Genomic DNA, 25,000 nt, shown 5'->3' with positions numbered 1-25,000 from the left:
ACACACACACACACACACACCTATCCCCCACGCCAAGTTTGGCAAGTACATAATCCTTTCAGAATATAAATCAGTGGTGAAACCATACCAGATAATATCCACCCCAAACACTCACATCTGGTTTGAGTTGGGCTGCGACCAAATCGGTCATCTCACTTCGTTATTTTAATGATCAACATTGCTCCAGATGGCATCACACACACACACAGACACACACGTACACACACGGACACAGACACACACTCCAGCTGGTCACATTGACAGTTAGATAAGTTGGAACACAGGTTATCACACACACACACACACACACACACACACACACACACACACACACACACACACACACACACACACACACACACACACACACTCCAGCTAGTCACATTGACAGTTAGATAAGTTGGAACACAGGTTATCACACACACACACACACACACACACACACACACACACACACACACACACACACACACACACACACACACACACACACACACACACACACACACACACACACACACACACACACATGACAGTTAGATAAGTTGGAACACAGGTTATCCGTGGGCCAAACATCAGATTGGATCATAATGTGGTTTATAGTTTCTTCCTAACAGAGACCTCAGACAAACAGGCTTATTTGGAGGTCTGTGTTAAACCACACTAACACAAACTCATTAGAGCATGTCAATGCTCATGATTAGTTCAATCATTAAACTACAGCAACATATTCAATATAATATAACATATAACATAACAAGGTGAATGCACCAATTTGTAAGTCGCTCTGGATAAGTCGCTCTGCTAAATGACTTAAATGTAAATGTAAATATTCAGGTTCAAATCTCATCAGCTTTAGAGTTCTTCACATCTAGTTCTGGATGTTCATTAAACCATGCTGGAGATTTGGACCCAACGTAATTCCCTAGAGAGGATGGTGATCTTATCCGAGACTGATGCTGAGGGCTTGCAGGCACTGCGGAAGTGTTCTGGGTGGATGGACCAGTGATCAGAACAACATGGGGTTGAAACCCAGACTCTGACATACCCGGCCAGAGAACTCATTTCCTTGAAACATTAACATGTGTGTAGCAGGTACAGTCTTACCTCTGCGTAGGGACCGGTGCAGGTATAATGCTCTCTGGATAAGAGACCAAGGCTGGTTTGCTGGTCAAACTGGCAGAGGAGAGAGAATCAGGACATTCAACAGCAGGTGAAAGACAAAGCAGTTCAGAGAATACTAAACACTGCCTAGGTTAGATTTAGGGTAGTTTACTGAGCAAATGACTACACTAAATCCCTAACTATGAGAGCGGGTTAAGGGGTACAAGTGATGGGGATCAGGCTTGTTTATGTGTCTATCATATGATGGTGTACAGGTGTGTTTATGTGTCTATCATATAATGGTGTACAGGTGTGTTTATGTGTCTATCATATAATGGTGTACAGGTGTGTTTATGTGTCTATCATATAATGGTGTACAGGTGTGTTTATGTGTCTATCATATAATGGTATACAGGTGTGTTTATGTGTCTATCATATAATGGTATACAGGTGTGTTTATGTGTCTATCATATAATGGTATACAGGTGTGTTTATGTGTCTATCATATAATGGTGTACAGGTGTGTTTATGTGTCTATCATATAATGGTGTACAGGTGTGTTTATGTGTCTATCATATAATGGTGTACAGGTGTGTTTATGTGTCTATCATATAATGGTATACAGGTGTGTTTATGTGTCTATCATATAATGGTGTACAGGTGTGTTTATGTGTCTATCATGTGATGGTATACAGGTGTGTTTATGTGTCTATCATATAATGGTGTACAGGTGTGTTTATGTGTCTATCATATAATGGTGTACAGGTGTGTTTATGTGTCTATCATATAATGGTATACAGGTGTGTTTATGTGTCTATCATATAATGGTGTACAGGTGTGTTTATGTGTCTATCATATAATGGTATACAGGTGTGTTTATGTGTCTATCATGTGATGGTATACAGGTGTGTTTATGTGTCTATCATATAATGGGGTACAGGTGTGTTTATGTGTCTATCATATAATGGTGTACAGGTGTGTTTATGTGTCTATCATATAATGGTGTACAGGTGTGTTTATGTGTCTATCATATAATGGTGTACAGGTGTGTTTATGTGTCTATCATGTGATGGTATACAGGTGTGTTTATGTGTCTATCATATAATGGTGTACAGGTGTGTTTATGTGTCTATCATATAATGGTATACAGGTGTGTTTATGTGTCTATCATATAATGGTGTACAGGTGTGTTTATGTGTCTATCATGTGATGGTATACAGGTGTGTTTATGTGTCTATCATATAATGGTGTACAGGTGTGTTTATGTGTCTATCATATAATGGTGTACAGGTGTGTTTATGTGTCTATCATATAATGGTGTACAGGTGTGTTTATGTGTCTATCATATAATGGTGTACAGGTGTGTTTATGTGTCTATCATATAATGGTGTACAGGTGTGTTTATGTGTCTATCATATAATGGTATACAGGTGTGTTTATGTGTCTATCATATAATGGTATACAGGTGTGTTTATGTGTCTATCATGTGATGGTGTACAGGTGTGTTTATGTGTCTATCATGTGATGGTATACAGGTGTGTTTATGTGTCTATCATATAATGGTGTACAGGTGTGTTTATGTGTCTATCATATAATGGTGTACAGGTGTGTTTATGTGTCTATCATATAATGGTGTACAGGTGTGTTTATGTGTCTATCATGTGATGGTATACAGGTGTGTTTATGTGTCTATCATATAATGGTGTACAGGTGTGTTTATGTGTCTATCATGTGATGGTATACAGGTGTGTTTATGTGTCTATCATATAATGGTGTACAGGTGTGTTTATGTGTCTATCATATAATGGTATACAGGTGTGTTTATGTGTCTATCATATAATGGTATACAGGTGTGTTTATGTGTCTATCATATAATGGGGTACAGGTGTGTTTATGTGTCTATCATATAATGGTATACAGGTGTGTTTATGTGTCTATCATATAATGGTATACAGGTGTGTTTATGTGTCTATCATATAATGGTATACAGGTGTGTTTATGTGTCTATCATATAATGGTATACAGGTGTGTTTATGTGTCTATCATGTGATGGTATACAGGTGTGTTTATGTGTCTATCATATAATGGTATACAGGTGTGTTTATGTGTCTATCATGTGATGGTATACAGGTGTGTTTATGTGTCTATCATATAATGGTGTACAGGTGTGTTTATGTGTCTATCATGTGATGGTATACAGGTGTGTTCATGTGTCTATCATATAATGGTGTACAGGTGTGTTTATGTGTCTATCATGTGATGGTGTACAGGTGTGTTTATGTGTCTATCATATAATGGTATACAGGTGTGTTTATGTGTCTATCATATAATGGTATACAGGTGTGTTTATGTGTCTATCATATAATGGTGTACAGGTGTGTTTATGTGTCTATCATATAATGGTGTACAGGTGTGTTTATGTGTCTATCATATAGTGGTGTACAGGTGTGTTTATGTGTCTATCATATAATGGTATACAGGTGTGTTTATGTGTCTATCATATAATGGTGTACAGGTGTGTTTATGTGTCTATCATATAATGGTATACAGGTGTGTTTATGTGTCTATCATATAATGGTGTACAGGTGTGTTTATGTGTCTATCATATAATGGTGTACAGGTGTGTTTATGTGTCTATCATATAATGGTATACAGGTGTGTTTATGTGTCTATCATATAATGGTGTTTATGTGTCTATCATATAGGTGTGTTTATGTGTCTATCATATAATGGTATACAGGTGTGTTTATGTGTCTATCATATAATGGTATACAGGTGTGTTTATGTGTCTATCATATAATGGTATACAGGTGTGTTTATGTGTCTATCATATAATGGTATACAGGTGTGTTTATGTGTCTATCATATAATGGTGTACAGGTGTGTTTATGTGTCTATCATATAATGGTATACAGGTGTGTTTATGTGTATAATATCATAGGTGTGTTTATGTGTCTATCATATAATGGTGTACAGGTGTGTTTATGTGTCTATCATATAATGGTGTACAGGTGTGTTTATGTGTCTATCATATAATGGTATACAGGTGTGTTTATGTGTCTATCATATAATGGGGTACAGGTGTGTTTATGTGTCTATCATATAATGGTGTACAGGTGTGTTTATGTGTCTATCATATAATGGTATACAGGTGTGTTTATGTGTCTATCATATAATGGGGTACAGGTGTGTTTATGTGTCTATCATATAATGGTGTACAGGTGTGTTTATGTGTCTATCATATAATGGTGTACAGGTGTGTTTATGTGTCTATCATATAATGGTGTACAGGTGTGTTTATGTGTCTATCATATAATGGTATACAGGTGTGTTTATGTGTCTATCATATAATGGTGTACAGGTGTGTTTATGTGTCTATCATATAATGGTATACAGGTGTGTTTATGTGTCTATCATATAATGGTGTACAGGTGTGTTTATGTGTCTATCATATAATGGTGTACAGGTGTGTTTATGTGTCTATCATATAATGGTGTACAGGTGTGTTTATGTGTCTATCATGTGATGGTATACAGGTGTGTTTATGTGTCTATCATATAATGGTATACAGGTGTGTTTATGTGTCTATCATATAATGGTGTACAGGTGTGTTTATGTGTCTATCATATAATGGTATACAGGTGTGTTTATGTGTCTATCATATAATGGTATACAGGTGTGTTTATGTGTCTATCATATAATGGTGTACAGGTGTGTTTATGTGTCTATCATATAATGGTATACAGGTGTGTTTATGTGTCTATCATGTGATGGTGTACAGGTGTGTTTATGTGTCTATCATGTGATGGTATACAGGTGTGTTTATGTGTCTATCATATAATGGTATACAGGTGTGTTTATGTGTCTATCATATAATGGTGTACAGGTGTGTTTATGTGTCTATCATGTGATGGTATACAGGTGTGTTTATGTGTCTATCATATAATGGTGTACAGGTGTGTTTATGTGTCTATCATATAATGGTGTACAGGTGTGTTTATGTGTCTATCATGTGATGGTATACAGGTGTGTTTATGTGTCTATCATGTGATGGTATACAGGTGTGTTTATGTGTCTATCATATAATGGTATACAGGTGTGTTTATGTGTCTATCATGTGATGGTGTACAGGTGTGTTTATGTGTCTATCATGTGATGGTATACAGGTGTGTTTATGTGTCTATCATATAATGGTATACAGGTGTGTTTATGTGTCTATCATGTGATGGTGTACAGGTGTGTTTATGTGTCTATCATGTGATGGTATACAGGTGTGTTTATGTGTCTATCATATAATGGGGTACAGGTGTGTTTATGTGTCTATCATATAATGGTATACAGGTGTGTTTATGTGTCTATCATATAATGGTATACAGGTGTGTTTATGTGTCTATCATATAATGGTGTACAGGTGTGTTTATGTGTCTATCATATAATGGTGTACAGGTGTGTTTATGTGTCTATCATATAATGGTGTACAGGTGTGTTTATGTGTCTATCATATAATGGTATACAGGTGTGTTTATGTGTCTATCATATAATGGTGTACAGGTGTGTTTATGTGTCTATCATATAATGGTATACAGGTGTGTTTATGTGTCTATCATATAATGGTGTACAGGTGTGTTTATGTGTCTATCATATAATGGTGTACAGGTGTGTTTATGTGTCTATCATATAATGGTATACAGGTGTGTTTATGTGTCTATCATATAATGGTATACAGGTGTGTTTATGTGTCTATCATATAATGGTGTACAGGTGTGTTTATGTGTCTATCATATAATGGTATACAGGTGTGTTTATGTGTCTATCATATAATGGTGTACAGGTGTGTTTATGTGTCTATCATATAATGGTATACAGGTGTGTTTATGTGTCTATCATATAATGGTGTACAGGTGTGTTTATGTGTCTATCATATAATGGTGTACAGGTGTGTTTATGTGTCTATCATATAATGGTATACAGGTGTGTTTATGTGTCTATCATATAATGGTGTACAGGTGTGTTTATGTGTCTATCATATAATGGTGTACAGGTGTGTTTATGTGTCTATCATATAATGGTATACAGGTGTGTTTATGTGTCTATCATATAATGGGGTACAGGTGTGTTTATGTGTCTATCATATAATGGTGTACAGGTGTGTTTATGTGTCTATCATATAATGGTATACAGGTGTGTTTATGTGTCTATCATATAATGGGGTACAGGTGTGTTTATGTGTCTATCATATAATGGTGTACAGGTGTGTTTATGTGTCTATCATATAATGGTGTACAGGTGTGTTTATGTGTCTATCATATAATGGTGTACAGGTGTGTTTATGTGTCTATCATATAATGGTATACAGGTGTGTTTATGTGTCTATCATATAATGGTGTACAGGTGTGTTTATGTGTCTATCATATAATGGTATACAGGTGTGTTTATGTGTCTATCATATAATGGTGTACAGGTGTGTTTATGTGTCTATCATATAATGGTGTACAGGTGTGTTTATGTGTCTATCATATAATGGTGTACAGGTGTGTTTATGTGTCTATCATGTGATGGTATACAGGTGTGTTTATGTGTCTATCATATAATGGTATACAGGTGTGTTTATGTGTCTATCATATAATGGTGTACAGGTGTGTTTATGTGTCTATCATATAATGGTATACAGGTGTGTTTATGTGTCTATCATGTGATGGTGTACAGGTGTGTTTATGTGTCTATCATGTGATGGTATACAGGTGTGTTTATGTGTCTATCATATAATGGTATACAGGTGTGTTTATGTGTCTATCATATAATGGTGTACAGGTGTGTTTATGTGTCTATCATGTGATGGTATACAGGTGTGTTTATGTGTCTATCATATAATGGTGTACAGGTGTGTTTATGTGTCTATCATATAATGGTGTACAGGTGTGTTTATGTGTCTATCATGTGATGGTATACAGGTGTGTTTATGTGTCTATCATGTGATGGTATACAGGTGTGTTTATGTGTCTATCATATAATGGTATACAGGTGTGTTTATGTGTCTATCATGTGATGGTGTACAGGTGTGTTTATGTGTCTATCATGTGATGGTATACAGGTGTGTTTATGTGTCTATCATATAATGGTATACAGGTGTGTTTATGTGTCTATCATGTGATGGTGTACAGGTGTGTTTATGTGTCTATCATGTGATGGTATACAGGTGTGTTTATGTGTCTATCATATAATGGGGTACAGGTGTGTTTATGTGTCTATCATATAATGGTGTACAGGTGTGTTTATGTGTCTATCATATAATGGTATACAGGTGTGTTTATGTGTCTATCATATAATGGTATACAGGTGTGTTTATGTGTCTATCATATAATGGTATACAGGTGTGTTTATGTGTCTATCATATAATGGTATACAGGTGTGTTTATGTGTCTATCATATAATGGTATACAGGTGTGTTTATGTGTCTATCATATAATGGTGTACAGGTGTGTTTATGTGTCTATCATATAATGGTATACAGGTGTGTTTATGTGTCTATCATATAATGGTGTACAGGTGTGTTTATGTGTCTATCATATAATGGTGTACAGGTGTGTTTATGTGTCTATCATATAATGGTATACAGGTGTGTTTATGTGTCTATCATATAATGGTGTACAGGTGTGTTTATGTGTCTATCATATAATGGTGTACAGGTGTGTTTATGTGTCTATCATATAATGGTGTACAGGTGTGTTTATGTGTCTATCATATAATGGTATACAGGTGTGTTTATGTGTCTATCATATAATGGTGTACAGGTGTGTTTATGTGTCTATCATATAATGGTGTACAGGTGTGTTTATGTGTCTATCATATAATGGTATACAGGTGTGTTTATGTGTCTATCATATAATGGTGTACACACATGACTGTAAGTCGCTTTGGATAAAAGCGTCTGCTAAATGGCATATATTATTATTATTATTATTATTTATGTGTCTATCATATAATGGTGTACAGGTGTGTTTATGTGTCTATCATATAATGGTATACAGGTGTGTTTATGTGTCTATCATATAATGGTGTACAGGTGTGTTTATGTGTCTATCATATAATGGTGTACAGGTGTGTTTATGTGTCTATCATATAATGGTGTACAGGTGTGTTTATGTGTCTATCATATAATGGTATACAGGTGTGTTTATGTGTCTATCATATAATGGTGTACAGGTGTGTTTATGTGTCTATCATATAATGGTGTACAGGTGTGTTTATGTGTCTATCATATAATGGTGTACAGGTGTGTTTATGTGTCTATCATATAATGGTGTACAGGTGTGTTTATGTGTCTATCATATAATGGTATACAGGTGTGTTTATGTGTCTATCATATAATGGTGTACACACATGACTGTAAGTCGCTTTGGATAAAAGCGTCTGCTAAATGGCATATATTATTATTATTATTATTATTTATGTGTCTATCATATAATGGTGTACAGGTGTGTTTATGTGTCTATCATATAATGGTATACAGGTGTGTTTATGTGTCTATCATATAATGGTGTACAGGTGTGTTTATGTGTCTATCATATAATGGTGTACAGGTGTGTTTATGTGTCTATCATATAATGGTGTACACACATGACTGTAAGTCGTTTGGATAAAAGCGTCTAAATCATATATTATTATTATTATTATTATTTATGTGTCTATCATATAATGGTGTACAGGTGTGTTTATGTGTCTATCATATAATGGTATACAGGTGTGTTTATGTGTCTATCATATAATGGTGTACAGGTGTGTTTATGTGTCTATCATATAATGGTGTACAGGTGTGTTTATGTGTCTATCATATAATGGTGTACAGGTGTGTTTATGTGTCTATCATATAATGGTATACAGGTGTGTTTATGTGTCTATCATATAATGGTGTACAGGTGTGTTTATGTGTCTATCATGTGATGGTATACAGGTGTGTTTATGTGTCTATCATATAATGGTATACAGGTGTGTTTATGTGTCTATCATATAATGGTGTACAGGTGTGTTTATGTGTCTATCATGTGATGGTATACAGGTGTGTTTATGTGTCTATCATATAATGGTGTACAGGTGTGTTTATGTGTCTATCATATAATGGTATACAGGTGTGTTTATGTGTCTATCATATAATGGTATACAGGTGTGTTTATGTGTCTATCATATAATGGTATACAGGTGTGTTTATGTGTCTATCATATAATGGTATACAGGTGTGTTTATGTGTCTATCATATAATGGTATACAGGTGTGTTTATGTGTCTATCATATAATGGTATACAGGTGTGTTTATGTGTCTATCATATAATGGTATACAGGTGTGTTTATGTGTCTATCATATAATGGTATACAGGTGTGTTTATGTGTCTATCATATAATGGTATACAGGTGTGTTTATGTGTCTATCATATAATGGTATACAGGTGTGTTTATGTGTCTATCATATAATGGTATACAGGTGTGTTTATGTGTCTATCATATAATGGTATACAGGTGTGTTTATGTGTCTATCATATAATGGTATACAGGTGTGTTTATGTGTCTATCATATAATGGTATACAGGTGTGTTTATGTGTCTATCATATAATGGTATACAGGTGTGTTTATGTGTCTATCATATAATGGTATACAGGTGTGTTTATGTGTCTATCATATAATGGTATACAGGTGTGTTTATGTGTCTATCATATAATGGTATACAGGTGTGTTTATGTGTCTATCATATAATGGTGTACAGGTGTGTTTATGTGTCTATCATATAATGGTGTACAGGTGTGTTTATGTGTCTATCATATAATGGTGTACAGGTGTGTTTATGTGTCTATCATATAATGGTGTACAGGTGTGTTTATGTGTCTATCATATAATGGTGTACAGGTGTGTTTATGTGTCTATCATATAATGGTATACAGGTGTGTTTATGTGTCTATCATATAATGGTGTACAGGTGTGTTTATGTGTCTATCATATAATGGTATACAGGTGTGTTTATGTGTCTATCATGTGATGGTATACAGGTGTGTTTATGTGTCTATCATATAATGGTGTACAGGTGTGTTTATGTGTCTATCATATAATGGTGTACAGGTGTGTTTATGTGTCTATCATATAATGGTGTACAGGTGTGTTTATGTGTCTATCATATAATGGTGTACAGGTGTGTTTATGTGTCTATCATATAATGGTGTACAGGTGTGTTTATGTGTCTATCATATAATGGTATACAGGTGTGTTTATGTGTCTATCATGTGATGGTATACAGGTGTGTTTATGTGTCTATCATATAATGGTGTACAGGTGTGTTTATGTGTCTATCATATAATGGTGTACAGGTGTGTTTATGTGTCTATCATATAATGGTGTACAGGTGTGTTTATGTGTCTATCATGTGATGGTGTACAGGTGTGTTTATGTGTCTATCATATAATGGTATACAGGTGTGTTTATGTGTCTATCATATAATGGTGTACAGGTGTGTTTATGTGTCTATCATATAATGGTATACAGGTGTGTTTATGTGTCTATCATATAATGGTATACAGGTGTGTTTATGTGTCTATCATATAATGGTATACAGGTGTGTTTATGTGTCTATCATGTGATGGTATACAGGTGTGTTTATGTGTCTATCATATAATGGTGTACAGGTGTGTTTATGTGTCTATCATATAATGGTGTACAGGTGTGTTTATGTGTCTATCATATAATGGTGTACAGGTGTGTTTATGTGTCTATCATATAATGGTATACAGGTGTGTTTATGTGTCTATCATGTGATGGTGTACAGGTGTGTTTATGTGTCTATCATATAATGGTATACAGGTGTGTTTATGTGTCTATCATGTGATGGTATACAGGTGTGTTTATGTGTCTATCATATAATGGTATACAGGTGTGTTTATGTGTCTATCATATAATGGTATACAGGTGTGTTTATGTGTCTATCATATAATGGTATACAGGTGTGTTTATGTGTCTATCATGTGATGGTATACAGGTGTGTTTATGTGTCTATCATATAATGGTGTACAGGTGTGTTTATGTGTCTATCATATAATGGTATACAGGTGTGTTTATGTGTCTATCATATAATGGTGTACAGGTGTGTTTATGTGTCTATCATATAATGGTATACAGGTGTGTTTATGTGTCTATCATGTGATGGTATACAGGTGTGTTTATGTGTCTATCATATAATGGTGTACAGGTGTGTTTATGTGTCTATCATATAATGGTATACAGGTGTGTTTATGTGTCTATCATGTGATGGTATACAGGTGTGTTTATGTGTCTATCATATAATGGTGTACAGGTGTGTTTATGTGTCTATCATATAATGGTGTACAGGTGTGTTTATGTGTCTATCATATAATGGTATACAGGTGTGTTTATGTGTCTATCATATAATGGTGTACAGGTGTGTTTATGTGTCTATCATATAATGGTGTACAGGTGTGTTTATGTGTCTATCATATAATGGTGTACAGGTGTGTTTATGTGTCTATCATGTGATGGTATACAGGTGTGTTTATGTGTCTATCATGTGATGGTATACAGGTGTGTTTATGTGTCTATCATGTGATGGTGTACAGGTGTGTTTATGTGTCTATCATGTGATGGTATACAGGTGTGTTTATGTGTCTATCATGTGATGGTGTACAGGTGTGTTTATGTGTCTATCATGTGATGGTATACAGGTGTGTTTATGTGTCTATCATATAATGGTGTACAGGTGTGTTTATGTGTCTATCATATAATGGTATACAGGTGTGTTTATGTGTCTATCATATAATGGTATACAGGTGTGTTTATGTGTCTATCATATAATGGTATACAGGTGTGTTTATGTGTCTATCATATAATGGTATACAGGTGTGTTTATGTGTCTATCATATAATGGTATACAGGTGTTTATGTGTCTATCATATAATGGTATACAGGTGTGTTTATGTGTCTATCATATAATGGTATACAGGTGTGTTTATGTGTCTATCATGTGATGGTATACAGGTGTGTTTATGTGTCTATCATGTGATGGTATACAGGTGTGTTTATGTGTCTATCATGTGATGGTATACAGGTGTGTTTATGTGTCTATCATATAATGGTGTACAGGTGTGTTTATGTGTCTATCATGTGATGGTATACAGGTGTGTTTATGTGTCTATCATATAATGGTATACAGGTGTGTTTATGTGTCTATCATATAATGGTATACAGGTGTGTTTATGTGTCTATCATATAATGGTATACAGGTGTGTTTATGTGTCTATCATGTGATGGTATACAGGTGTGTTTATGTGTCTATCATGTGATGGTATACAGGTGTGTTTATGTGTCTATCATATAATGGTATACAGGTGTGTTTATGTGTCTATCATATAATGGTATACAGGTGTGTTTATGTGTCTATCATGTGATGGTGTACAGGTGTGTTTATGTGTCTATCATGTGATGGTATACAGGTGTGTTTATGTGTCTATCATATAATGGTGTACAGGTGTGTTTATGTGTCTATCATATAATGGTATACAGGTGTGTTTATGTGTCTATCATATAATGGTGTACAGGTGTGTTTATGTGTCTATCATATAATGGTATACAGGTGTGTTTATGTGTCTATCATATAATGGTATACAGGTGTGTTTATGTGTCTATCATGTGATGGTATACAGGTGTGTTTATGTGTCTATCATATAATGGTGTACAGGTGTGTTTATGTGTCTATCATATAATGGTGTACAGGTGTGTTTATGTGTCTATCATATAATGGTGTACAGGTGTGTTTATGTGTCTATCATATAATGGTGTACAGGTGTGTTTATGTGTCTATCATATAATGGTATACAGGTGTGTTTATGTGTCTATCATATAATGGTGTACAGGTGTGTTTATGTGTCTATCATGTGATGGTATACAGGTGTGTTTATGTGTCTATCATGTGATGGTATACAGGTGTGTTTATGTGTCTATCATGTGATGGTATACAGGTGTGTTTATGTGTCTATCATATAATGGTGTACAGGTGTGTTTATGTGTCTATCATATAATGGTGTACAGGTGTGTTTATGTGTCTATCATATAATGGTGTACAGGTGTGTTTATGTGTCTATCATATAATGGTGTACAGGTGTGTTTATGTGTCTATCATATAATGGTATACAGGTGTGTTTATGTGTCTATCATATAATGGTGTACAGGTGTGTTTATGTGTCTATCATGTGATGGTATACAGGTGTGTTTATGTGTCTATCATGTGATGGTATACAGGTGTGTTTATGTGTCTATCATGTGATGGTGTACAGGTGTGTTTATGTGTCTATCATATAATGGTATACAGGTGTGTTTATGTGTCTATCATATAATGGTGTACAGGTGTGTTTATGTGTCTATCATATAATGGTGTACAGGTGTGTTTATGTGTCTATCATATAATGGTATACAGGTGTGTTTATGTGTCTATCATGTGATGGTATACAGGTGTGTTTATGTGTCTATCATATAATGGTGTACAGGTGTGTTTATGTGTCTATCATATAATGGTGTACAGGTGTGTTTATGTGTCTATCATATAATGGTGTACAGGTGTGTTTATGTGTCTATCATATAATGGTGTACAGGTGTGTTTATGTGTCTATCATATAATGGTATACAGGTGTGTTTATGTGTCTATCATATAATGGTGTACAGGTGTGTTTATGTGTCTATCATATAATGGTGTACAGGTGTGTTTATGTGTCTATCATATAATGGTGTACAGGTGTGTTTATGTGTCTATCATATAATGGTGTACAGGTGTGTTTATGTGTCTATCATATAATGGTATACAGGTGTGTTTATGTGTCTATCATGTGATGGTATACAGGTGTGTTTATGTGTCTATCATATAATGGTGTACAGGTGTGTTTATGTGTCTATCATGTGATGGTGTACAGGTGTGTTTATGTGTCTATCATATAATGGTATACAGGTGTGTTTATGTGTCTATCATATAATGGTATACAGGTGTGTTTATGTGTCTATCATATAATGGTATACAGGTGTGTTTATGTGTCTATCATATAATGGTATACAGGTGTGTTTATGTGTCTATCATATAATGGTGTACAGGTGTGTTTATGTGTCTATCATATAATGGTATACAGGTGTGTTTATGTGTCTATCATGTGATGGTATACAGGTGTGTTTATGTGTCTATCATATAATGGTGTACAGGTGTGTTTATGTGTCTATCATGTGATGGTATACAGGTGTGTTTATGTGTCTATCATATAATGGTGTACAGGTGTGTTTATGTGTCTATCATATAATGGTATACAGGTGTGTTTATGTGTCTATCATATAATGGTATACAGGTGTGTTTATGTGTCTATCATATAATGGTATACAGGTGTGTTTATGTGTCTATCATATAATGGTATACAGGTGTGTTTATGTGTCTATCATATATAATGGTATACAGGTGTGTTTATGTGTCTATCATATAATGGTATACAGGTGTGTTTATGTGTCTATCATATAATGGTATACAGGTGTGTTTATGTGTCTATCATATAATGGTATACAGGTGTGTTTATGTGTCTATCATATAATGGTATACAGGTGTGTTTATGTGTCTATCATATAATGGTATACAGGTGTGTTTATGTGTCTATCATATAATGGTATACAGGTGTGTTTATGTGTCTATCATATAATGGTATACAGGTGTGTTTATGTGTCTATCATATAATGGTGTACAGGTGTGTTTATGTGTCTATCATATAATGGTATACAGGTGTGTTTATGTGTCTATCATATAATGGTGTACAGGTGTGTTTATGTGTCTATCATATAATGGTGTACAGGTGTGTTTATGTGTCTATCATATAATGGTGTACAGGTGTGTTTATGTGTCTATCATATAATGGTGTACAGGTGTGTTTATGTGTCTATCATATAATGGTATACAGGTGTGTTTATGTGTCTATCATATAATGGTATACAGGTGTGTTTATGTGTCTATCATATAATGGTATACAGGTGTGTTTATGTGTCTATCATATAATGGTGTACAGGTGTGTTTATGTGTCTATCATATAATGGTGTACAGGTGTGTTTATGTGTCTATCATATAATGGTATACAGGTGTGTTTATGTGTCTATCATATAATGGTATACAGGTGTGTTTATGTGTCTATCATATAATGGTATACAGGTGTGTTTATGTGTCTATCATATAATGGTGTACAGGTGTGTTTATGTGTCTATCATATAATGGTGTACAGGTGTGTTTATGTGTCTATCATATAATGGTGTACAGGTGTGTTTATGTGTCTATCATATAATGGTGTACAGGTGTGTTTATGTGTCTATCATGTGATGGTATACAGGTGTGTTTATGTGTCTATCATATAATGGTATACAGGTGTGTTTATGTGTCTATCATATAATGGTGTACAGGTGTGTTTATGTGTCTATCATATAATGGGGTACAGGTGTGTTTATGTGTCTATCATGTGATGGTATACAGGTGTGTTTATGTGTCTATCATGTGATGGTATACAGGTGTGTTTATGTGTCTATCATATAATGGTATACAGGTGTGTTTATGTGTCTATCATATAATGGTGTACAGGTGTGTTTATGTGTCTATCATATAATGGGGTACAGGTGTGTTTATGTGTCTATCATGTGATGGTATACAGGTGTGTTTATGTGTCTATCATGTGATGGTATACAGGTGTGTTTATGTGTCTATCATATAATGGTATACAGGTGTGTTTATGTGTCTATCATATAATGGTATACAGGTGTGTTTATGTGTCTATCATATAATGGTATACAGGTGTGTTTATGTGTCTATCATATAATGGTGTACAGGTGTGTTTATGTGTCTATCATGTGATGGTATACAGGTGTGTTTATGTGTCTATCATATAATGGTGTACAGGTGTGTTTATGTGTCTATCATATAATGGTGTACAGGTGTGTTTATGTGTCTATCATATAATGGTATACAGGTGTGTTTATGTGTCTATCATATAATGGTATACAGGTGTGTTTATGTGTCTATCATATAATGGTGTACAGGTGTGTTTATGTGTCTATCATATAATGGTGTACAGGTGTGTTTATGTGTCTATCATGTGATGGTATACAGGTGTGTTTATGTGTCTATCATGTGATGGTATACAGGTGTGTTTATGTGTCTATCATATAATGGTATACAGGTGTGTTTATGTGTCTATCATATAATGGTATACAGGTGTGTTTATGTGTCTATCATATAATGGTGTACAGGTGTGTTTATGTGTCTATCATATAATGGGGTACAGGTGTGTTTATGTGTCTATCATGTGATGGTATACAGGTGTGTTTATGTGTCTATCATGTGATGGTGTACAGGTGTGTTTATGTGTCTATCATGTGATGGTGTACAGGTGTGTTTATGTGTCTATCATGTGATGGTATACAGGTGTGTTTATGTGTCTATCATATAATGGTATACAGGTGTGTTTATGTGTCTATCATGTGATGGTATACAGGTGTGTTTATGTGTCTATCATATAATGGTATACAGGTGTGTTTATGTGTCTATCATGTGATGGTATACAGGTGTGTTTATGTGTCTATCATATAATGGTGTACAGGTGTGTTTATGTGTCTATCATATAATGGTGTACAGGTGTGTTTATGTGTCTATCATATAATGGTATACAGGTGTGTTTATGTGTCTATCATGTGATGGTATACAGGTGTGTTTATGTGTCTATCATATAATGGTGTACAGGTGTGTTTATGTGTCTATCATATAATGGTGTACAGGTGTGTTTATGTGTCTATCATATAATGGTGTACAGGTGTGTTTATGTGTCTATCATATAATGGTATACAGGTGTGTTTATGTGTCTATCATGTGATGGTGTACAGGTGTGTTTATGTGTCTATCATATAATGGTATACAGGTGTGTTTATGTGTCTATCATATAATGGTATACAGGTGTGTTTATGTGTCTATCATATAATGGGGTACAGGTGTGTTTATGTGTCTATCATGTGATGGTATACAGGTGTGTTTATGTGTCTATCATATAATGGTGTACAGGTGTGTTTATGTGTCTATCATATAAAGGGGTACAGGTGTGTTTATGTGTCTATCATATAATGGTGTACAGGTGTGTTTATGTGTCTATCATGTGATGGTATACAGGTGTGTTTATGTGTCTATCATGTGATGGTGTACAGGTGTGTTTATGTGTCTATCATATAAAGGGGTACAGGTGTGTTTATGTGTCTATCATATAATGGGGTACACAAAATAACATGTAATGTCAAAGTGGAAGAGAAAATCATTAAAATTAAAATAAACATGAACTAAAAATAAAACGCTAATCTATCTTGATTCGATAAGTATTCACATCCTCTGAGTCAACACATGTTACAAACATGTGACAGTCATGTGATGGGGTGTATGTGTGTTCAAGTGTATGTGTATGTGTATGTGTATGTGTATGTGCATGTGCATGTGTATGTGCATGTGCATGTGCATGTGTATGTGTATGTGTATGTGTATGTGTATGTGCATGTGTATGTGCATGTGCATGTGCATGTGCATGTGCATGTGCATGTGCATGTGCATGTTCAAGTGTATGTGTATGTGTATGTGCATGTGCATGTGCATGTGCATGTGACGCCACCTACGTGAATGATGTGTGAATTGGAGTCTTTGTCATCAGTGCCGATAAAAAAATTAACCAAGACATGAGTTCCATATTTCTCATTTAGTCTGGCAATGGCATCCTCCAACTTCCATGTGTCACCTAAGTAGGAGAGGAGAGAGGATTGGTATGAGGAGAGGAGAGGATTGGAGAGGATTGGTTTGAAGAGAGGAGATGATTGGTTCGAGGAGAGGAGAGGATTGGTATGAGGAGAGGAGAAGAGAGGAGAGGATTGGTTTGAGGAGAGGATTGGTTTGAGGAGAGGAGATAATTGGTTTGAGTAGACGATTGGTTTGAGGAGAGGATTGGATTGGATTGAGGAGAGGATTGGTTTGAGGAGAGGATTGGTTTGAGGAGAGGAGATAATTGGTTTGAGTAGACGATTGGTTTGAGGAGAGGAGAGGATTGGTTTGAGGAGAGGAGAGGATTGAGTTGAGGAGAGGAGATAATTGGTTTGAGGAGAGGAGAGGATTGGTTTGAGGAGAGGAGATGATTGGTTTGAAGAGAGGAGATAATTGGTTTGAGGAGAGGAGAGGATTGGTTTGAGGAGAGGAGATAATTGGTTTGAGGAGAGGATTGGTTTGAGGAGAGGAGATAATTGGTTTGAGGAGATAATTGGTTTGAGTAGACGATTGGTTTGAGGAGAGGATTGTTTTGAGGAGAGGATTGGTTTGGGGAGAGGAGAGGATTGGTTTGAGGAGAGGAGAGGATTGGATTGAAGAGAGGAGAGGATTGGTTTGAGGAGAGGATTGGATTGAAGAGAGGAGAGGATTGGTTTGAGGAGAGGAGGTGATTGGTTTGAGGAGAGGAGATAATTGGTTTGAGTAGACGATTGGTTTGAGGAGAGGAGAGGATTGATTTGAGGAGAGGATTGGTTTGAGGAGAGGAGATAATTGGTTTGAGGAGAGGATTGGTTTGAGGAGAGGAGAGGATTGGTTTGAGGAGAGAAGATAATTGGTTTGAGTAGACGATTGGTTTGAGGAGAGGATTGGTTTGAGGAGAGGAGAGGATTGGTTTGAGGAGAGGATTGGTTTGAGGAGAGGAGAGGATTGGTTTGAGGAGAGGAGAGGATTGGATTGAGGAGAGGATTGGTTTGAGGAGAGGAGAGGATTGGTTTGAGGAGAGGAGAGGATTGGTTTGAGGAGAGGATTGGTTTGAGGAGAGGAGAGGATTGGTTTGAGGAGAGGATTGGTTTGAGGAGAGGAGAGGATTGGTTTGAGGAGAGGAGAGGATTGGTTTGAGGAGAGGATTGGTTTGAGGACAGGAGAGGATTGGTTTGAGGAGAGGAGAGGATTGGTTTGAGGAGAGGATTGGTTTGAGGAGAGGAGAGGATTGGTTTGAGGAGAGGATTGGTTTGAGGAGAGGATTGGTTTGAGGAGAGGAGAGGATTGGTTTGAGGAGAGGAGAGGATTGGTTTGAGGAGAGGATTGGTTTGAGGACAGGAGAGGATTGGTTTGAGGAGAGGAGAGGATTGGTTTGAGGAGAGGATTGGTTTGAGGAGAGGAGAGGATTGGTTTGAGGAGAGGATTGGTTTGAGGAGAGGATTGGTTTGAGGAGAGGAGAGGATTGGTTTGAGGAGAGGAGAGGATTGGTTTGAGGAGAGGAGAGGATTGAGGAGAGGAGAGGATTGGTTTGAGGAGACGATTGGTTTGAGGAGAGGAGAGGATTGGTTTGAGGAGAGGAGAGGATTGAGGAGAGGATTGGTTTGAGGAGACGATTGGTTTGAGGAGAGGAGAGGATTGGTTTGAGGAGAGGAGAGGATTGAGGAGAGGAGAGGATTGGTTTGAGGAGACGATTGGTTTGAGGAGAGGAGAGGATTGGTTTGAGGAGAGGATTGGTTTGAGGAGAGGATTGGTTTGAGGAGAGGAGAGGATTGGTTTGAGGAGAGGATTGGTTTGAGGAGAGGAGAGGAGAGGATTGGTTTGAGGAGACGATTGGTTTGAGGAGAGGAGAGGATTGGTTTGAGGAGAGGAGAGGATTGGTTTGAGGAGACGATTGGTTTGAGGAGAGGAGAGGATTGGTTTGAAGAGAGGAGAGGATTGGTTTGAGGAGAGGATTGGTTTGAGGAGAGGAGAGGATTGGTTTGAGGAGAGGAGAGGATTGGTTTGAGGAGAGGATTGGTTTGAGGACAGGAGAGGATTGGTTTGAGGAGAGGAGAGGATTGGATTGAAGAGAGGAGAGGATTGGTTTGAGGAGAGGAGAGGATTGGTTTGAGGAGAGGAGAGGATTGGTTTGAGGAGAGGAGAGGATTGGTTTGAGTAGAGGAGAGGAATGATTTCAGGAGAGGAGAGGATTGATTTGAGAAGAGGAGAGGATTGATTTGAGAAGAGGAGAGGATTGGTTTGAGGAGAGGAGAGGATTGGTTTGAGGAGAGGATTGGTTTGAGGAGAGGATTGGTTTGAGGAGAGGAGAGGAATGATTTGAGGAGAGGAGAGGATTGGTTTGAGGAGAGGATTGGTTTGAGGAGAGGAGAGGATTGGTTTGAGGAGAGGAGAGGATTGGTTTGAGGAGAGGATTGGTTTGAGGAGAGGAGAGGATTGATTGGAGGAGAGGAGAGGATTGGTTTGAGGAGAGGATTGGTTTGAGGAGAGGAGAGGATTGATTGGAGGAGAGGAGAGGATTGGTTTGAGGAGACGATTGGTTTGAGGAGATAATTGGTTTGAGGAGACGATTGGTTTGAGGAGATAATTGGTTTGAGGAGACGATTGGTTTGAGGAGAGGATTGGTTTGAGGAGACGATTGGTTTGAGGAGAGGATTGGTTTGAGGAGACGATTGGTTTGAGGAGATAATTGGTTTGAGGAGAGGAGAGGATTGATTGGAGGAGAGGAGAGGATTGATTGGAGGAGAGGAGAGGATTGGTTTGAGGAGAGGATTGGTTTGAGGAGAGGAGAGGATTGATTGGAGGAGAGGAGAGGATTGGTTTGAGGAGAGGATTGGTTTGAGGAGAGGAGAGGATTGATTGGAGGAGAGGAGAGGATTGGTTTGAGGAGAGGATTGGTTTGAGGAGAGGATTGGTTTGAGGAGAGGAGAGCATTAATTTGAGGAGAGGATTGGTTTGAGGAGAGGAGAGGATTGGTTTGAGGAGAGGAGAGGATAGGTTTGAGGAGAGGATAGGTTTGAGGAGAGGAGAGGAATGATTTGAGGAGAGGATTGGTTTGAGGAGAGGAGAGGATTGGTTTGAGGAGAGGAGAGGATTGATTTGAGGAGAGGATTGGTTTGAGGAGAGGAGATAATTGGTTTGAGGAGAGGAGAGGAGAGGATTGGATTGAAGAGAGGAGAGGATTGGTTTGAGGAGAGGATTGGTTTGAGGAGAGGAGAGGATTGGTTTGAGGAGAGGATTGGTTTGAGGAGAGGAGAGGATTGGTTTGAGGAGAGGATTGGTTTGAGGAGAGGAGGTAATTGGTTTGAGGAGTTAATTGGTTTGAGGAGAGGATTGATTGGAGGAGAGGAGAGGATTGGTTTGAGGAGAGGAGAGGATTGGTTTGAGGAGAGGAGAGGATTGGTTTGAAGAGAGGAGAGGATTGGTTTGAGGAGAGGATTGGTTTGAGGAGAGGAGAGGATTGGTTTGAAGAGAGGAGAGGATTGGTTTGAGGAGAGGATTGGTTTGAGGAGAGGAGAGGATTGGTTTGAAGAGAGGAGAGGATTGGTTTGAGGAGAGGATTGGTTTGAGGAGAGGAGAGGATTGGTTTGAAGAGAGGAGAGGATTGGTTTGAGGAGAGGAGAGGATTGGTTTGAGGAGAGGAGCGGATTGGTTTGAGGAGAGGATTGGTTTGAGGAGAGGATTGGTTTGAGGAGAGGAGAGGATTGGTTTGAGGAGAGAAGAGGATTGGTTTGAGGAGAGGTTTGGTTTGAGGAGAGGAGAGGATTGGTTTGAGGAGAGGATTGGTTTGAGGAGATAATTGGTTTGAGGAGAGGATTGGTTTGAGGAGAGGAGAGGATTGGTTTGAGGAGACGATTGGTTTGAGGAGAGGATTGGTTTGAGGAGAGGAGAGGATTGGTTTGAGGAGAGGATTGGTTTGAGGAGAGGATTGGTTTGAGGAGAGGAGAGGATTGGTTTGAGGAGAGGATTGGTTTGAGGAGAGGAGAGGATTGGTTTGAGGAGAGGATTGGTTTGAGGAGAGGATTGGTTTGAGGAGAGGAGAGGATTGGTTTGAGGAGAGGATTGGTTTGAGGAGAGGAGAGGAGAGGATTAATTGGAGGAGAGGAGAGGATTGGTTTGAGGAGAGGATTGGTTTGAGGAGAGGAGATGATTGGTTTGAGGAGAGGAGAGGATTGGTTTGAGGAGAGGAGAGGATTGGTTTGAGGAGAGGATTGGTTTGAGGAGAGGAGAGGATTGGTTTGAGGAGAGGAGAGGATTGGTTTGAGGAGAGGATTGGTTTGAGGAGAGGAGAGGATTGATTGGAGGAGAGGAGAGGATTGGTTTGAGGAGAGGATTGGTTTGAGGAGAGGAGATGATTGGTTTGAGGAGAGGAGAGGATTGGTTTGAGGAGAGGAGAGGATTGGTTTGAGGAGAGGAGAGGATTGGTTTGAGGAGAGGATTGGTTTGAGGAGAGGAGAGGATTGGTTTGAGGAGAGGAGAGGATTGGTTTGAGGAGAGGATTGGTTTGAGGAGAGGAGAGGATTGGTTTGAGGAGAGGAGAGGATTGGTTTGAGGAGAGGAGATTGGTTTGAGGAGAGGGAGAGGATTGGTTTGAGGAGAGGATTGGTTTGAGGAGAGGAGAGAGAGAGGATTGGTGTGAGGAGAGGATTGGTTTGAGGAGAGGATTGGTTTGAGGAGAGGAGAGGATTGGTTTGAGGAGAGGATTGGTTTGAGGAGAGGAGAGGAGAGGATTGGTTTGAGGAGAGGAGAGGAGAGGAGAGGAGAGGATTGGTTTGAGGAGAGGATTGGTTTGAGGAGAGGAGAGGATTGATTGGAGGAGAGGAGAGGATTGGTTTGAGGAGAGGAGAGGAGAGGATTGGTGTGAGGAGAGGAGAGGAGAGGAGAGGAGAGGAGAGGAGAGGATTGGTTTGAGGAGAGGAGAGGAGAGGAGAGGAGAGGAGAGGAGAGGAGAGAGAGGAGAGGAGAGGAGAGGAGAGGAGAGGAGAGGAGAGGAGAGGAGAGGAGAGGAGAGGAGAGGAGAGGATTGGTTTGAGGAGAGGCAAACTAAAATAGGTGTAGTAAACACAGAGGTCGAAGGGCATAGTGTCGTTCACCATAGACAGTCTCCCAGTGGTCTGTTGCTATTGGCCACTCAAACACATTAGGAAGTATGTCTAGTAAAGGAGCTCCGCCCCTTTTCTCAATCTGACCTTCAGAGGGGGAAAAAAAACACAAAATTGACCCAGGTTAACTCACAGCTTAAAGGTAGACAACTATTTGGACTTTAATGACTTACTGAATTGAAATGTAATTGACCTCAACAAAACAGACCAGCAGACTCACTCTCATTGGTGCAGGATCTGTAGAGGGTCTTGGCTTTAGTGAGGGCACTGGCCTCCCCCTCCACGCTTCTCTCTAGAACACCTACAAAAATATGATAGAGGTTATAGATTTGCAGCACATCTGTGTTGATGTTTGCTTTTAAACTGAAAATCAAAAAGAGGTTTGGATATGAGTTGAGCTGTGAGTGTTGTGAGTAACATGGAGCATGTGAGCTGTGTTATGGAGGACAATGTCCCCCTCAGAGGGACTGTAAACATGTCCCTTTAGACCAGACAGAACACAGTCAGACTCTGGGCCAAGGAGCTGTCGGTCTGCTGCTTTTCACCACATAACAAACATTGAGAAACATCACAGAACTGTGGAAACAAAAAAACAAAAAAACAAGCAAGGAAAAAAACAATGCTTTCAATCTGTGGTCATTTCCATGTGCTGGTAACTGTAGGACAACATCCATGTGCTGGTAACTGTAGGACAACATCCATGTGTTGGTAACTGTAGGACAACATCCATGTGCTGGTAACTGTAGGACAACATCCATGTGCTGGTAACTGTAGGACAACATCCATGTGCTGGTAACTGTAGGACAACATCCATGTGCTGGTAACTGTAGGACAACATCCATGTGCTGGTAACTGTAGGACAACATCCATGTGCTGGTAACTGTAGGACAACATCCATGTGTTGGTAACTGTAGGACAACATCCATGTGCTGGTAACTGTAGGACAACATCCATGTGCTGGTAACTGTAGGACAACATCCATGTGCTGGTAACTGTAGGACAACATCCATGTGCTGGTAACTGTAGGACAACATCCATGTGCTGGTAACTGTAGGACAACATCCATGTGCTGGTAACTGTAGGACAACATCCATGTGCTGGTAACTGTAGGACAACATCCATGTGCTGGTAACTGTAGGACAACATCCATGTGCTGGTAACTGTAGGACAACATCCATGTGCTGGTAACTGTAGGACAACATCCATGTGCTGGTAACTGTAGGACAACATCCATGTGCTGGTAACTGTAGGACAACATCCATGTGCTGGTAACTGTAGGACAACATCCATGTGCTGGTAACTGTAGGACAACATCCATGTGCTGGTAACTGTAGGACAACATCCATGTGCTGGTAACTGTAGGACAACAACCATGTGCTGGTAACTGTAGGACAACATCCATGTGCTGGTAACTGTAGGACAACATCCATGTGCTGGTAACTGTAGGACAACAACCATGTGCTGGTAACTGTAGGACAACATCCATGTGCTGGTAACTGTAGGACAACATCCATGTGCTGGTAACTGTAGGACATCCATGTGCAGAGTTAAGACAAAGAATGTGCTTTTCTTTTTCCCTCTACCCTTTATGAATCTCACACTGAAATTCTACCTCTCCTCTGCCACAATCATTCTCCATTCTTATAGTAACAGCTCTCTGCCCCTCTCCATTGTTATAGTAACAGCTCTCTGCCCCTCTCCATTGTTATAGTAACAGCTCTCTGCCCCTCTCCATTCTTATAGTAACAGCTCTCTGCCCCTCTCCATTCTTATAGTAACAGCTCTCTGCTCTCTCTCTTCATTCGTATAGTAACAGCTCTCTGCTCTCTCTCTTCATTCTTATAGTAACAGCTCTCTGCCCCTCTCCATTCTTATAGTAACAGCTCTCTGCCCCTCTCCATTGTTATAGTAACAGCTCTCTGCCCCTCTCCATTCTTATAGTAACAGCTCTCTGCCCCTCTCCATTCTTATAGT

The 25,000-nt window shown here is 38.2% G+C and overlaps 1 protein-coding gene across 1 annotated transcript in view; it reads right to left on the bottom strand.

The window, feature by feature from the left end:
- Positions 1–25,000, bottom strand: part of LOC118382731 (neprilysin-like) — a 109,966-nt gene that overhangs the window by 28,746 nt on the left and 56,220 nt on the right. The window contains exons 5-8 of the mRNA XM_052496842.1: positions 23,247–23,327; positions 23,018–23,113; positions 17,807–17,925; positions 1,108–1,176 (exon numbers count right to left, since the gene is read on the bottom strand). Of these exons, the coding sequence (XP_052352802.1) occupies positions 1,108–1,176; positions 17,807–17,925; positions 23,018–23,113; positions 23,247–23,327 (365 nt within the window). The remainder of the gene's footprint in view (positions 1–1,107; positions 1,177–17,806; positions 17,926–23,017; positions 23,114–23,246; positions 23,328–25,000) is intronic.

This window comes from Oncorhynchus keta, chromosome 1, assembly GCF_023373465.1.
Source record: "Oncorhynchus keta strain PuntledgeMale-10-30-2019 chromosome 1, Oket_V2, whole genome shotgun sequence".
NCBI lineage: Eukaryota > Metazoa > Chordata > Actinopteri > Salmoniformes > Salmonidae > Oncorhynchus > Oncorhynchus keta.
This window is presented reverse-complemented; position numbering and strand designations above follow the sequence as displayed.